The sequence below is a fragment of the Mytilus edulis genome, chromosome 2 (genome assembly GCF_963676685.1).
Source record: "Mytilus edulis chromosome 2, xbMytEdul2.2, whole genome shotgun sequence".
In the NCBI taxonomy this organism is placed as follows: Eukaryota; Metazoa; Mollusca; class Bivalvia; order Mytilida; family Mytilidae; genus Mytilus; species Mytilus edulis.
This window is the reverse complement of record NC_092345.1, coordinates 60,056,557-60,069,694: the sequence shown is the minus strand read 5'-3', so window position 1 is coordinate 60,069,694 and position 13,138 is coordinate 60,056,557. Positions and strand designations below refer to the sequence as shown.

Sequence of the window (13,138 nt, the reverse complement as noted above, 5' to 3'; positions counted from 1 at the left end):
ATACCCCTATTGACAAGTCAAGAGATGTTCTGAAAACTGTAAATATCACCTTTATGCACTTTGCTTAATCACTCTTTCCATATCAAAATCAGTTAAAATGCAACTTCCAAAAGTCTTTTTGACCTCTCTTCTTTAATTTCCATCCAAACAAACCTAAGAAATGAAGAAAGAAGGGAAAGTAAAACAATTAAGAAAAAAATCAATCTTTTTAAAAAAGTGAGGTCATTAATTGTGGTCTTGGGATTATGATGTGGACTGGCCATTGTTATTGAATCTAACGCAATTTGATTGAATTAAGTCATTATTAGATTAACTTCAAACTGTTGATGCTTTTCATACGAGTATAAATTAGAAATAAAATGACAGTATTTTGCGGGGAAAAAAGATTTTTTTCTATTGATACGTTCTATTCCATTAAACACGCAATTTTTCGACGAGAAATGCTGAAATACATTTTACACACGGCTACGCAATGTTAAAATATTGTTCATCTTCACAAAAAAAAAAACCACATTTTTCAGTTTCATTGCAATAATTATAATTACAATAAATCCCAAATATATATGGTCAGTAGATAAAGTCAAAAAAGAGGGACGAAAGATACCAAAGGGACAGTCAAACTCATAAATCTAAAACAAACACCATGGCTAAAAATGAAAAAGACAAACAAACAACAGCACACACATATATATATGTCCATAATCAATATATGTCCGATCTGCCTATTTTTGGACATCAAAAGTCAATAAGATCGTTTCAAGGTCAATTTCGATTACCTCTCACAATCTTGGTAGGCACTACAATAGCAACATTATTCGATACACACGAGACTGACCTGTCATGTTATTTAGGATGTTTAGACGCAATCAATCGAGAGGTCGCTCGATGGCAAACACACTGGTGTATAACACCTCATGATCAAATGTCAACTTCGCTGAGTGAGACACTCGCTGCGTTAGACAAATGCTGTATCCTGTTATAGATACTATTTTGACTATTATGCTGACAATGCCGGTAACAAGTGCTACCGCGGAGAGGTTATTCAACGTACTGCGTCGGTTGTTAACAGATGTACGATCAACCATGAATTACGATAGGCTATCATCGCTTAAATTAATGCATATAGTAATCAAGATCTCAGTTTGAATATTGACAAGGTAACGGAGAAGTCGTTTCTTAGTCAGCTAAGACCCGAATATCAGATTTTCAACAATTTTTTAATCCTTTATCCTATTCTGAATACTAGTAGTTATACATTTATGAATTTTCTATACGTCTATAAGTACATGTAGAACCTCTTTGAACCCTCTTTTGACCAAAAAGCGAAAACCAAATCATTTTCTGCATTAAATGGTACAAACAAATATATTGTGTTTATTGATAAATTATTGTTTGTCCTGAATATGCTTGGAATATATGCCACTTGACATGAAAAAACAGTACTCAATCAATCAAATTCACTTTTTGGCGGATTGTTTTTTTATGAAATAGTAAAATCGCACTTTGTACTAGGAAGGCAACATGTTGAAAGGTTGCAGAGTACCTCAAATTTAAAGGATCATGATATTACGTACATATCAGACTGCCTTTTCCATGCAATTCTGTATACTCGAGAGGGAGAGTCAACACTAGTTTAAATACCACGTTAACAGATTACAGATTATGTGGAGTCGTTTTGTATTACTAATACTGCACTTGTACAGAAGACATTATTGTTCAATAAACTGAATGTAACTTTTTTCCTTTGTAATACTGGTTATTTTAAGCATTTCTGTCAAGTTTTGTCATAATCAGTTCAATAGTTTGAGAAAAATCAAGTATAATGAAAGACAACATCTACAGCGATTCGAGCAAAATTTCATCGACAAATTCAAACCAAGCCGCATCAAGATGGAATAGAGTGTGGACCAATAAATGATCAAATATCTATCTTATCTGCCTACACACAGTTAATTATGATACACAAGATGATTTTAGGAAGATAAATACCACTAATGAACCTCTTTGTCTTCTTTATAAGGTCTCTTTTGGTCAATTTAGACCTATTATTTCCTAAATATTTCAACTTTGCAGCCCAATAAATAAACATTATGGGGTAACTTTCACTCATTTATGGTAGAAATGTTATAAGAAATGAGTAATTGAAGCATTTTAGCAGATTGAACAATCCATATAAAAGTTTACTGTCTCCAATGAGGTTTTCATAAGTCCTTACGTAAAAATTAAGTTCACGCCGCGTTCCAGAGAGGGACATAAAAGGCTTCTCTTTTAGTAAATAATTTGTCGTAACGGCATTAAAAATAATTTCATCTACTTATAACTATATATTTATTTAAGTATTTCCTAAGAAAATGTTCTATAATAGCAGAATATCAAAAATAAGGAGACCCCCCCCCCCAAAAAAAAAAAATACACTTAGTATGGCTTGTTCTGTCAACTGAATATTCATGGTAGGGTCCTATTTCAAGACAATTTTCTCAAAAAAATGTGTTTTGGAGACTCAATCCACTAAGAATATTTCATAGTTTGTAATATTTCACTTAAATAGCAAGAAATTTTAACACATGAGATTATTCACAAGGTCAAAGGTGCATGTACAGCTTCCCATAATAGGTGTAATACCACCATTGATTTCCCCTATTAGTCTTTGTTAAATTTGCACTTTTCAAAAAAATGTGCAGAATTTATCTTTGTTTCAAATAAAGAAATACTTGGCATGAGTAAAGTTTTATCTGTCCAGTATGACAGAAAAAAATTCACATAACTTTTTTTGCATATAAGAAAATAACCATCATTGGAAGTTAACCAATCAAATTCCTCCCCTTAATTTATCTGTGTACAAGGTTTAGTCACCATGTAACCTCAAGATTACAAAATTTTCTATAGAAATCCCAAATAAAAAATAATGGTGTTTTGAAAAACCCAAGACATATGTTTATGACACAGAAATGTTTTTACTGCAATAAAATGTAGGATTAATTATCTACAACTGTCAAATTCAAGGGAATATTTTTTAGACCTACTTTCGTATACAACCGGATGTGACGTACCATGATTTGGTGGTATTACACCTACATGCTATTGAGTTATCGGACAAATGGGGTGTCGTACTATTTGAGTGTCGTGAAAATGGGTGTTCGTACCAATGGTGGGGCGTTTGTTAGAAATGTTTCCTTCTCCGCACCATTGTCAGTTGTTTTTAGATGATAAATATCTTTAATATATCATAATTATTATATTGTTTTAAAACAATAAGTTGTACGTAAAGTAAATAGAAAAAAACATTAATATGTTTTGATAATGACGTTCATATTTTCATTTCATTGAATAATCTGAAAGTAACAAAGGAAACGAATTCAACCCTCACTTAAAAAAGAAACAAAATGTATTTAATATAATAATATTTATTTAAACAGTAAAAACAATAATAAAATTTAAAAAAAAAACAATAGTTTCTTGAAAAATGGCTCCTGTTTTAAACGTCTGAAAAGAATCTACCATGAAAACTGTACGGCATGGTGGTTGGTAAAATGCCTTTACTCATAGTTTGCATAGTTGTAGCATTAATGAGCACAAGATAACTTTCTTTCTTGATGCCATCAAATACATGTGTCATTAAAACACCGTCATCTTCTCTGGTACTATTAGGTGTAGGTACAAACCAAGCTTCAGATGGGTAATGGTTATCAACCAACCATGATAAATCCCTGTCTACTCTACATACATCTTTTTTTACTAATGCCCATTTATTAAAATGTTTGTTGTCTGCTTTTATGACTACTCCATAAGCGTAACAGTATTTAACGTGTCTGAAATTCTCGTTGATGGCTGGCATATCTAAATTGTTCGCAAATGAATTATTTTTTGATGGTTCGAAAGATTCTACAGAAACCGACGGTGTAACTATATCTATTGTGAAGCGTTTTATACCACTATAGAGAGTGATATTATTTCGCAATGATACAGAACGAATATAGTTCAAATCCATGGAAAACATATTGGATGAATTTTGGGTACAAATGTCAACAATAATCTTGTTATTGTCTTCGTAAGCATTAATATGATGGAAATAGGACACGAATTTATCATATTTCACAGTGGTCACCTTATTTGTTCTTAAATCAACAACGTAAATAAACGAAGGATCGTTGAAACGATATTCCATTGCTTCTGCTATGTCACCATATTCAGCTACTTTCATTGTATTTATTGAAACTGGCTGACCAATGAAAATAACATAGTTTTTTGTGACAGAAAATGAGTGCATGTATGTTTGTGCTTCAATATCCCATGTTACAATTGGCTCACGGTGGCCAACAGACGTCATTCGATACAAAGTCATGATACTTTTAATGTAAGGAACTATGCTAACACTCATCAAGTACGTCAGGTAAGTTTCTTTACCGAATTCTTTGATTGGGTGTGCGGATGAAAAGCCCGGGATATAGATATGTGACTTTACATTCATTGGTGGTTTAATAAGTTGTACTGTTTTTAATGTATCTTCCTCAATTTGGTAAACGTTCCAAATATCATTCATGGACATGTATTCATATTGTCCAGTTTTTGAATCACGTATTCTGTATACATTTACGTTCAAGTTTTCCATTTGGTTTTTCAGCGATTCCATTTTTTCTATTTCGTTATACGGGGGAACTAGCTTACCGAACTGAAAATATGGTGCAATTGTATGAGAAGCTAGCGACTTTTTATAGTATTCAGTCTGTAGAAATCTTGCAGACATCGATACCGTCCCGTTGCCATAAAACGTAAAACTGTGAAGTTTCCCAAAACCATCAAATGCATTAGTGAATGAGCGTTGTTCCATTTCATACCTGGCACCACCATTTCGAATCTAAAAAAGAAGAAGAATATTCAAATATACCAACAGAAACAGAGCAAAACGTTGGCTAAAATATCAATGAAGCGAGATTATTCAACAACATTTGTTTTAGGATGGATTTCTGTAAATAATCCAATAGGAACTCAAACTGTATCACTTTTACTATGAAATTTCGAGAAAAAAAATATCCTAGAATGCAAAACTCATTTGTACTACGATTTGTTTTAAAAGGACATACTATAGGGCTGTGCGGCATATTTACAACATTTATGTGCCTCGAACTTCGAGGAGTTTTAACTTGTACTAAAATGTTGGGCTCCCTCAGAAATCACGGCTGTCGCTACATTTTTTTTTCATTTATACTGGTAACATTCCCAAGTTATGTCTCTGCGAGATAAAACAGAGATAATATATCTAGGAATCAATACGAAAACAAAACAATTTATCTATGAATATAATATATCTCTCCAAAAGAGGCGTAGTTTTTTTAAAAACAGCTGTACTTACAAAGTGCAACTCCAATCTCTATCCTATACAAGTTAAAAAAGGAGAGATATTTTGACGAGTCATAATAAGTGAATGAAATAACCGGTATTATACTGCATGAATTGAAAGATTATGAGATCATCATTTTAATAGTTTAATAATGTTCGTTTGAGTCATTTCTGTTAGATAAAGGGAGTTTGGTATTTTTGTTATTTTACTTTTATAACCTGGTTTAATAGCTAGCTAAATAAAAGCAACAGTAGTTTACCGCTGTTCAAAAGTCATAAATCGATTCAGAGAAAACAAATCCGAGTTATAAACTAAAACTAAGGGAAACACATCAACTATAAGAGGAGAACAACGAAACAACACTGAAGTGCAACAAAAAACAAACGACAATACAACATACATAGTTATTATAACATGGAAAACACAAATAAAACGAAACCTCTCACTTTTATGAAAATATCACCTTCTTCCATTATTTTGACAACGTTGTGTGAACAAAACCAACAGACATTATAGGTTAAAATGTCAAAAATAGGTGTACAGCAGTCAACATTGTATTATACCACTTGGAAAACAAACGGATATGTTAACAAAAAACACAAAAAGGCATTTAGAAAAAGCACATTTGCAACAATGAAAGACAAGAATACAAATATTTACCGTTGCAAAATAACAAAATGACGGGATGTATAAGTACCGAGCCACATCAAATGAATATTAATTTAAAACAAATTTACTTATATTTTCTCATTATATTGACCCGTTGAAGAACACATACTATTATTAACTTGGTTCCTATGTATTCATATGTACATTTTATACAGTCTTTATTTTGAGGAGACCAGAGTTATGGACAAGGTGTCAGAATTGAACATATACGCAATCTTCAATTTACTGTATACATCAGGGTATGAATTTTCAAACCTAACAAAAACCACAACAGGGTATGTTTCAATGACAAACTCTATTTTTGTTTTAATTTTAAAGGAAAATTATTGTTTCTTTCAAGACAGAAAAAAACCAGACGACTTCCTACATCACCCGCCCCACCCCCAAAACCCACCAACCCACCAAAATTGGCTCTATGAATCTGCCATGTACAGAGATTTTCGGTATGTTAAGGATAATAAAAAAATAACTTAATCGAATTGGTTAAGATTATATAAAATTACTACTTCAAATTCGTATTTGGATCTCTCAGTGGGGTATAGTTGTAGGGAGAATATGATATATTCTTAAAAGTCATGTCGTGTATAACAAACGAACAGAAGTTAAAGATTTTGTTAAAATAAAACTATGTGTTTCTATTTCCACAGTTTCCGATCTTTAACTGGCAATATTTATACTTAAGAAATACAGCTTTAACAGAACATTTTCTAATTAGTTTATAATCAATAAAAGCACAATGAGAACGTGCAGACAACGGGACGTTCTGTGTTGAAGAAAAAAGTAAAATCACAAAAATATTGTTCTCCGGGGAAAATTCAAAACGGATAGTATCTAATCAGTTGGCAGAATCAAAAGCTCAAACACATCAAACGAATGGACAACAATTGTCTTAATCCGGGCTTAGTACAGTCATTTTCTAAGGAGAAAATGGTGGATTAAACCTGGTTTTATAGCTAGTTAAATCTCGCACTTTTATGACAGTCGAATGAAATTCCATTCTATGGAAAACGATGTGTGAAGAAAACAAACGGACATAATAGGTAAAGATGTCAAAAATAGGGGGACAGCAGTCAGCATTGTGTTATTATCGTAATCACTATAAAAACAAACAAATATGTAAACAAACATATACTATGGCAAAACAACAAGATGTATAAGTACAGAGCCACGTCACATTTAACAAAGAAACACAGAAGTAATATAGAGATAAAGCATATTAGAACAAAATAGGCAAAAATGTAATCAAAAATTATCATAGAACAAAAACACAATGACGGGATGCATACGTACAGAGCCACGTCAAATGAATAAGACCAAAAACAGACTAAACAGTAAATGTAATACTAATACAGACAAAAATAAGAATTATATAATTAAGATGATAAACAACGTCAGTACCCACAATCTATACTTCAAATCATCTCGTTTGTTATAGATTCTGGTACTGAGGTGATCGTGTTTTTTTTCAAATTCGTGTCTGTTGTTTCCTTAATTTCAAGTTTTGAATGATAAAACAATCTAAGGATTTTGTAATCAAACTTCCAAACGTTCAACAAAGTTTGTTGCTGCCTGTATATGGAAATACAAAGAAAAACAAAGAAAATTCTGAATGTCGCAACCATATCAATTAAAATATGTTCAATTGAGAAAAAAGACAAAAAGATCAGAAACTGTTTTCACAAGTAAGTTCAGTCTTTCCCAAAATGAACACATAGCATTAGGCATCTTACTCTCTTATATCATATTTACTTACCAATGTTCCTTTGAGCCATCTGGGAACAGGATATGAAAATGTTATTGGTTTGTCATTAAATTCGTTTAAGTTTGTTCGGAAAAAGTCGGCAAAGCCAGACGGATCATCTTCTATTAATGTTGCTGCAACGCAGAAAGACAAAGAGAAAATAAAAACAATTAAATATGACGTACACCTCATTTTGTTGCAAATTTGACTGAATTAATTTGGGATAACGGAGTTTATATACCATCGTCAATTATTGACCATTAAATGACCCAAGGTCAATATAAAGATTACAATTAACACGCTTTAAACTGACTGACCAAATTATTATTGCCATGATGAATTATTTATTTAGTGTATATCAGAATTTAATAACAGCCTGTCTTCTTACAACATATAAAATATTAAAAGTTTAGAAGTGGGTTCAGTTTTATTGGTCTGATACAGTAATACATCGTAATGATTTTCATTCCGCTTTTGTTAATTATAGTCTTGGGTACTTTTCTTTTTATTTCTTTAATGATGCGATCTTTTGGTACAGATAGGTTTTTTTCTTCCATCATCTAGTTAGCAAAAGGATTTGTATTATTCAGATATACTTTTTTTTTACTTTTATACACAATTAAGTGTTATCCCAGCGTTTCCCTCTCGTTTTACAAATTCTTTTTCATAGATTAATTTGGTTGTGACATTTAAAATTTATTCTAAAATTGTCCAGACTGAGACTCAGTGCTATTTATTGTCTGCCATTTCCTGGGAACGACTGAGTTTTGAAATCAGCGAAATAACACAGTTATTATCCATTCGTTTGATGTGTTTGAGCTTTTGATTGTGTGCCATTTGATAGCTATATGGGACCTTCTGTTTTGAATTTTCCTCGGAGTTCAGTATTTTTGTGATTTTACTTTTTTCAAACAATTTACATTTCAAAAATATGAATATATACAATGTATGAATATTAAAAACAATCTGTTTCAATTCAGAAAAAGACGAGCGGAAGTGTTCTGGTTAGATCGCCAAAGATACAACTGTCTAACAGAATTCCATGAAGTGGATGTTAGCAATCATAGGCCAACGATGAGAAATACTCGTTCCTTAAAGTCAGCTATAAAAGGCTCTGATATGGAGAGGGGGGGGGGGTATGTTTGTCGTTTGTAACTGTAAAACATATTTGTTTATCGTTCAAAATTTTTGCAATCCAATCAGATCGTTTGTTTTCTCGCTTCAATTCTTTTAAATTTTTCATATCGGGGCCTTTTGTAGCTAACTATGCAGTATGGTTATTTTTTACTGTATCGAAACTCTATAGCGGCAATTTGAAGACGAGTTGCAATAATTTGATGTTGATGTTGGAGCTTAGTTAGGTATATGTTTCCAGTCTTTTCCAGACACAGAGTGATTACCATATTGTATTACCAGGTATGTGGTTGATGTTGATGTTAAATCTTAGTTAGGTATATTTTACATTCTTTTCCAGACACGGAGTGATTACCATATTGTATTACCAGGTATGTGGTTGATGTTGGATCTTAGTTAGGTATATGTTTCCATTCTTTTCCAGACTCGGAGTGATTACCATATTGTAATACCAGGTATGTGGTTGATGTTGGATCTTAGTTAGGTATATGTTTCCATTCTTTTCCAGACTCGGAGTGATTACCATATTGTATTACCAGGTATGTGGTTGATGTTGATGTTGGATCTTAGTTAGGTATATGTTTCCATTCTTTTCCAGACTCGGAGTGATTACCATATTGTATTACCAGGTATGTGGTTGATGTTGATGTTGGATCTTTGTTAGGTATATGTTTCCATTTTTTCAAGACTCGGAGTGATTACCATATTGTATTACCAGGTATGTGGTTGATGTTGATGTTGGATCTTAGTTAGGTATATGTTTCCATTCTTTTCCAGACTCGGAGTGATTTAATTTACCATATTGTATTACCAGGTATGTGGTTGATGTTGATGTTGGATCTTAGTTAGGTATATGTTTCCATTCTTTTCCAGACTCGGAGTGATTACCATATTGTATTACCAGGTATGTGGTTGATGTTGGGTCTTAGTTAGGTATATGTTTCCATTCTTTTCCAGACTCGGAGTGATTACCATATTGTATTACCAGGTATGTGGTTGATGTTGGATCTTAGTTAGGTATATGTTTCCATTCTTTTCCAGACTCGGAGTGATTACCATATTGTATTACCAGGTATGTGGTTGATGATCAAAACCGTGCGCACATTTTTAATAAATTACATACAAAATTATGCCAGGTGTCAAAAGGTAATATTGACAGTTTTCGGAACACCTGTTGTCTAATCCATATCCCTAAGGATGTGTATAGGCTTTTTTTAATTGGGTCAGTGCCATTTTTCTAAATTTTGGATATATACTAGGACTTTTTCCAAACATTGCACATACCAAAAACTTGCAGAAACCGTTCATGGTCTGTTGTTATGTGACAAAACGTTACAAAGAACACATAGGGAGGGCATTGATTGTGGTATATGGCCTAAATGTCGACGTCAGTTATACATAGGATAATATTTGTAAGTAGGTCAATGTACAGTACCAATAAGTAAATCTGCGACTGCTGACTGGTTAGCTAAATTTGATGCTGATTTTTTTTCTTTATTATAAACTAGGAACTAGATATTTTGGCATATTTTTTTTAATTTTATTGTAAAAATTAATGATTTAAAGTCAACATGCTGTGTTTAATCTTGCAAAAATCAACGAAAAGAACTGTTAGCTTTAAGTTGTAAATTAAACAAAAGTGTAAACAGCTTCGTTAGATTTTACCGTGTTAGGGTTGAATATTTTTTTTCCATTTATTACTTGAAGTTTTCGGGATTTTTCCTTCGTCTAGTATAACAAGTTCGTTTCACATTGTAATTTCCAGATTATGCAAACGATTCATGATGCAGGACAATTAAGTTGTTTGTATTTTCAAAATACATACCTTAACATTTTGTAAAGTCATATCAGACTGATATAAAATAGGAACAACGCAATAAAAGTACTTTCAGAATTTGATAACACATGGTGTAAAAGACTATCATATTTTCGCGATAGCAGTTTGTTTTTCAACAAATCACAAAAGATCGTTTAAGTAGTAGAACTGTCGTATTTAATCGCATAAACAAGTGTTTATTGATGGAAATACTTTGGTCAAATCCATGATCCACTAAGCACTGTTATTGTAATTCATATTTTTGTGTAGTGTTGATACGATCAGTTTACGTACTTAGTCATAAGGTGTCGTTTGCTAATCTTTTTTTTCAGTGTTAGTATTAAACCAAAATTACAAGATATTTTAAAAAAAAACTTTATTTCCAATTGAAAAAACTAACTATTTTAAAATATCTTGTTTAACAAAAATGTTATGAACCATTATCTTTTCCTGGTGGTTGCAAGTTTTGAAAATTTCAAGCCAAAACAATGTTGGAATTTGCAAATATGAGTGTAGTATGATGAAAACTGTCAAAACTGCCATACAATTTGTCAGATTGATCTAAGATTTCGTATGCTGGTTCGATACATGATAAGCTTATTGTCTGCAAAATAAATTTCCCTTGAATCATTAGGACTTTTTTTTATATTTTTATAAAACTGTTGGATGTTTTATTTGTACTGTTCAGTGGAGATTATGAGAATTTAAGCAAAAAGGTAATATTGACCATTTTCAGAACACTAACTGACTAATCCATATCAGAAGGAATGTGCATTGCCTTATTTTTTTTATTTTTTTATTTTTTTTTTTTGGGGACTTGTTCCCCACATTGCACACATCGCAGATTTGTAAAAAAAAACGCTGATGGGATTTTTGTAGTGTGACAAAACGTTACATAAACATAAAAGGGGAAATAAGTTGTGGTGTATGGCATAGATTTCGACGTAAGTTATATTTATGATAATATTTGTATAATAACGGTCAATGTACAGCAAATGATCTATGTCACAGATTTTAATAACATTGTACAAACAACTGTCAACTATTGAACTTTAGATGAAATTGAAAACAGTTTGATTTCCTTTAAATAGAAAGAGCAATATGTAAACCCGAGACCTTTGAAAGGTCAGCAATAGATTGCTGCTGATTTCTTTATCTTTTTATATATATATATATAAATAATTTACTAAAATAAAGTATGAATTAGGAACTAGATATTTGAGGAACTTAAAAATATATCTTTTGGGTTAAAAATCATCAAACTGTGTAGATTCTTGCGCAAGTTAAGGAAAAGCACTTTTGGATTTAAGTCGTAAATACAAAAAGTGTATTCAGCTACCGTTAGATTTTACCGTTTAAGAGTTGAATATTTTATTTCATTTATTACTTGGGAGTTTTTCTCGTTTTTTGTTGTTTTTTTTTTTTTTTGGCTTAGTATATACAGTCCTAATTCTTTAGTAATTTCCAGCTTCTGCAAACGGAATCTCGTAAGAGATCAATGCCTATGTAAAACTGAACTGGTTTTAATGGTACCTTACTTGAAAATTCATATGTTCAAAAAGTTTGAATATGTGTGCATGATACACAAATATTTCACATTGTGTAAAAGACTATATTATTTTCGCAAGTAGTTTTTAATCAAATCAAAATAGGTCGTTAAGTCAGAAAATTAACCAAATTGGTAGAACGTTTATTAAAGGAAATATTTTGTCAAATCAGTGAGCCTTTTAATGCTAGTATTGCAAGTCATATTTTTGTGTATTAATAATATAATTAATTCATGTAGCTAGTCTTCAGACATTTATATCATATCAGCTTATTTCCTGTAATTATTCGTGGTATTTTATTACAGAAAGAAGATATATAAAAAGGTTTATTCCACAATTTTCTACATAAGGAAATGCCTTTTCCATTTATTTGATGAGAATTCAGTTTTTAGATGTTGCCATTTGAAATCTACCTGAAGTTCGGTATTTTTGTTATTTTACTTTTTAAGGGCAGCTATTTTCGTTATCAAACATAATTCCCTCTAATTACAGTGGATGTTTTCGAACTTATGTTTTTCCCCATTTTTTTTAGTTTTGTTGGGTGAAAGTCAAAGAAAGGAGTTGATATAATCTTTTGGTTTTGGTAAGGAGTTATTATGCCAGGTGCAAAAGGCAATATTTACAATTTTCGAAACCCCTGTCTGTACATTTCACATCATATTTTTATCAATAACCGATTTTGGTTTTGAAATAACTTTTAATCATTTTAGTAATAACAAAGCTCTGCTTTCGCGAGCAAATTGTCATTTCATATTGGCACAAAAAATCTGTCATTTGCATCAACAAACCGTAAAAAGTTTGTGTCAACAATTTAGGAAAATACAGGTAAATAGTGTAAAAATAGATTTATTCAAAAAAATATTTAGACATTAACTTTTAACTTAAAAAAAAAC

The 13,138-nt window shown here is 31.6% G+C and overlaps 1 protein-coding gene across 1 annotated transcript; it reads right to left on the bottom strand.

Moving 5' to 3' along the window:
- Nucleotides 1–3,475: 3,475 nt before the first annotated feature.
- LOC139510622 (beta,beta-carotene 15,15'-dioxygenase-like) lies at nucleotides 3,476–7,940 on the bottom strand. Its single transcript, XM_071297172.1, has 2 exons — nucleotides 7,761–7,940; nucleotides 3,476–4,855 (listed from the first exon to the last, which is right to left on the bottom strand). Exons 1-2 carry the CDS (start codon nucleotides 7,938–7,940, stop codon nucleotides 3,476–3,478), a joined length of 1,560 nt encoding a protein of 519 aa, XP_071153273.1.
- Nucleotides 7,941–13,138: the final 5,198 nt, after the last annotated feature.

Bases quoted from the DNA above. Each gene is read 5' to 3' on its own strand.
- LOC139510622 (XM_071297172.1), bottom strand. From the start codon at position 7,940: ATGAGGTGTACGTCATATTTAATTGTTTTTATTTTCTCTTTGTCTTTC. The intron at 4,856-7,760 runs GTAAGTAAATAT...CTTCTTTTTTAG, and splicing joins GATGGCTCAAAGGAACATTG to ATTCGAAATGGTGGTGCCAG.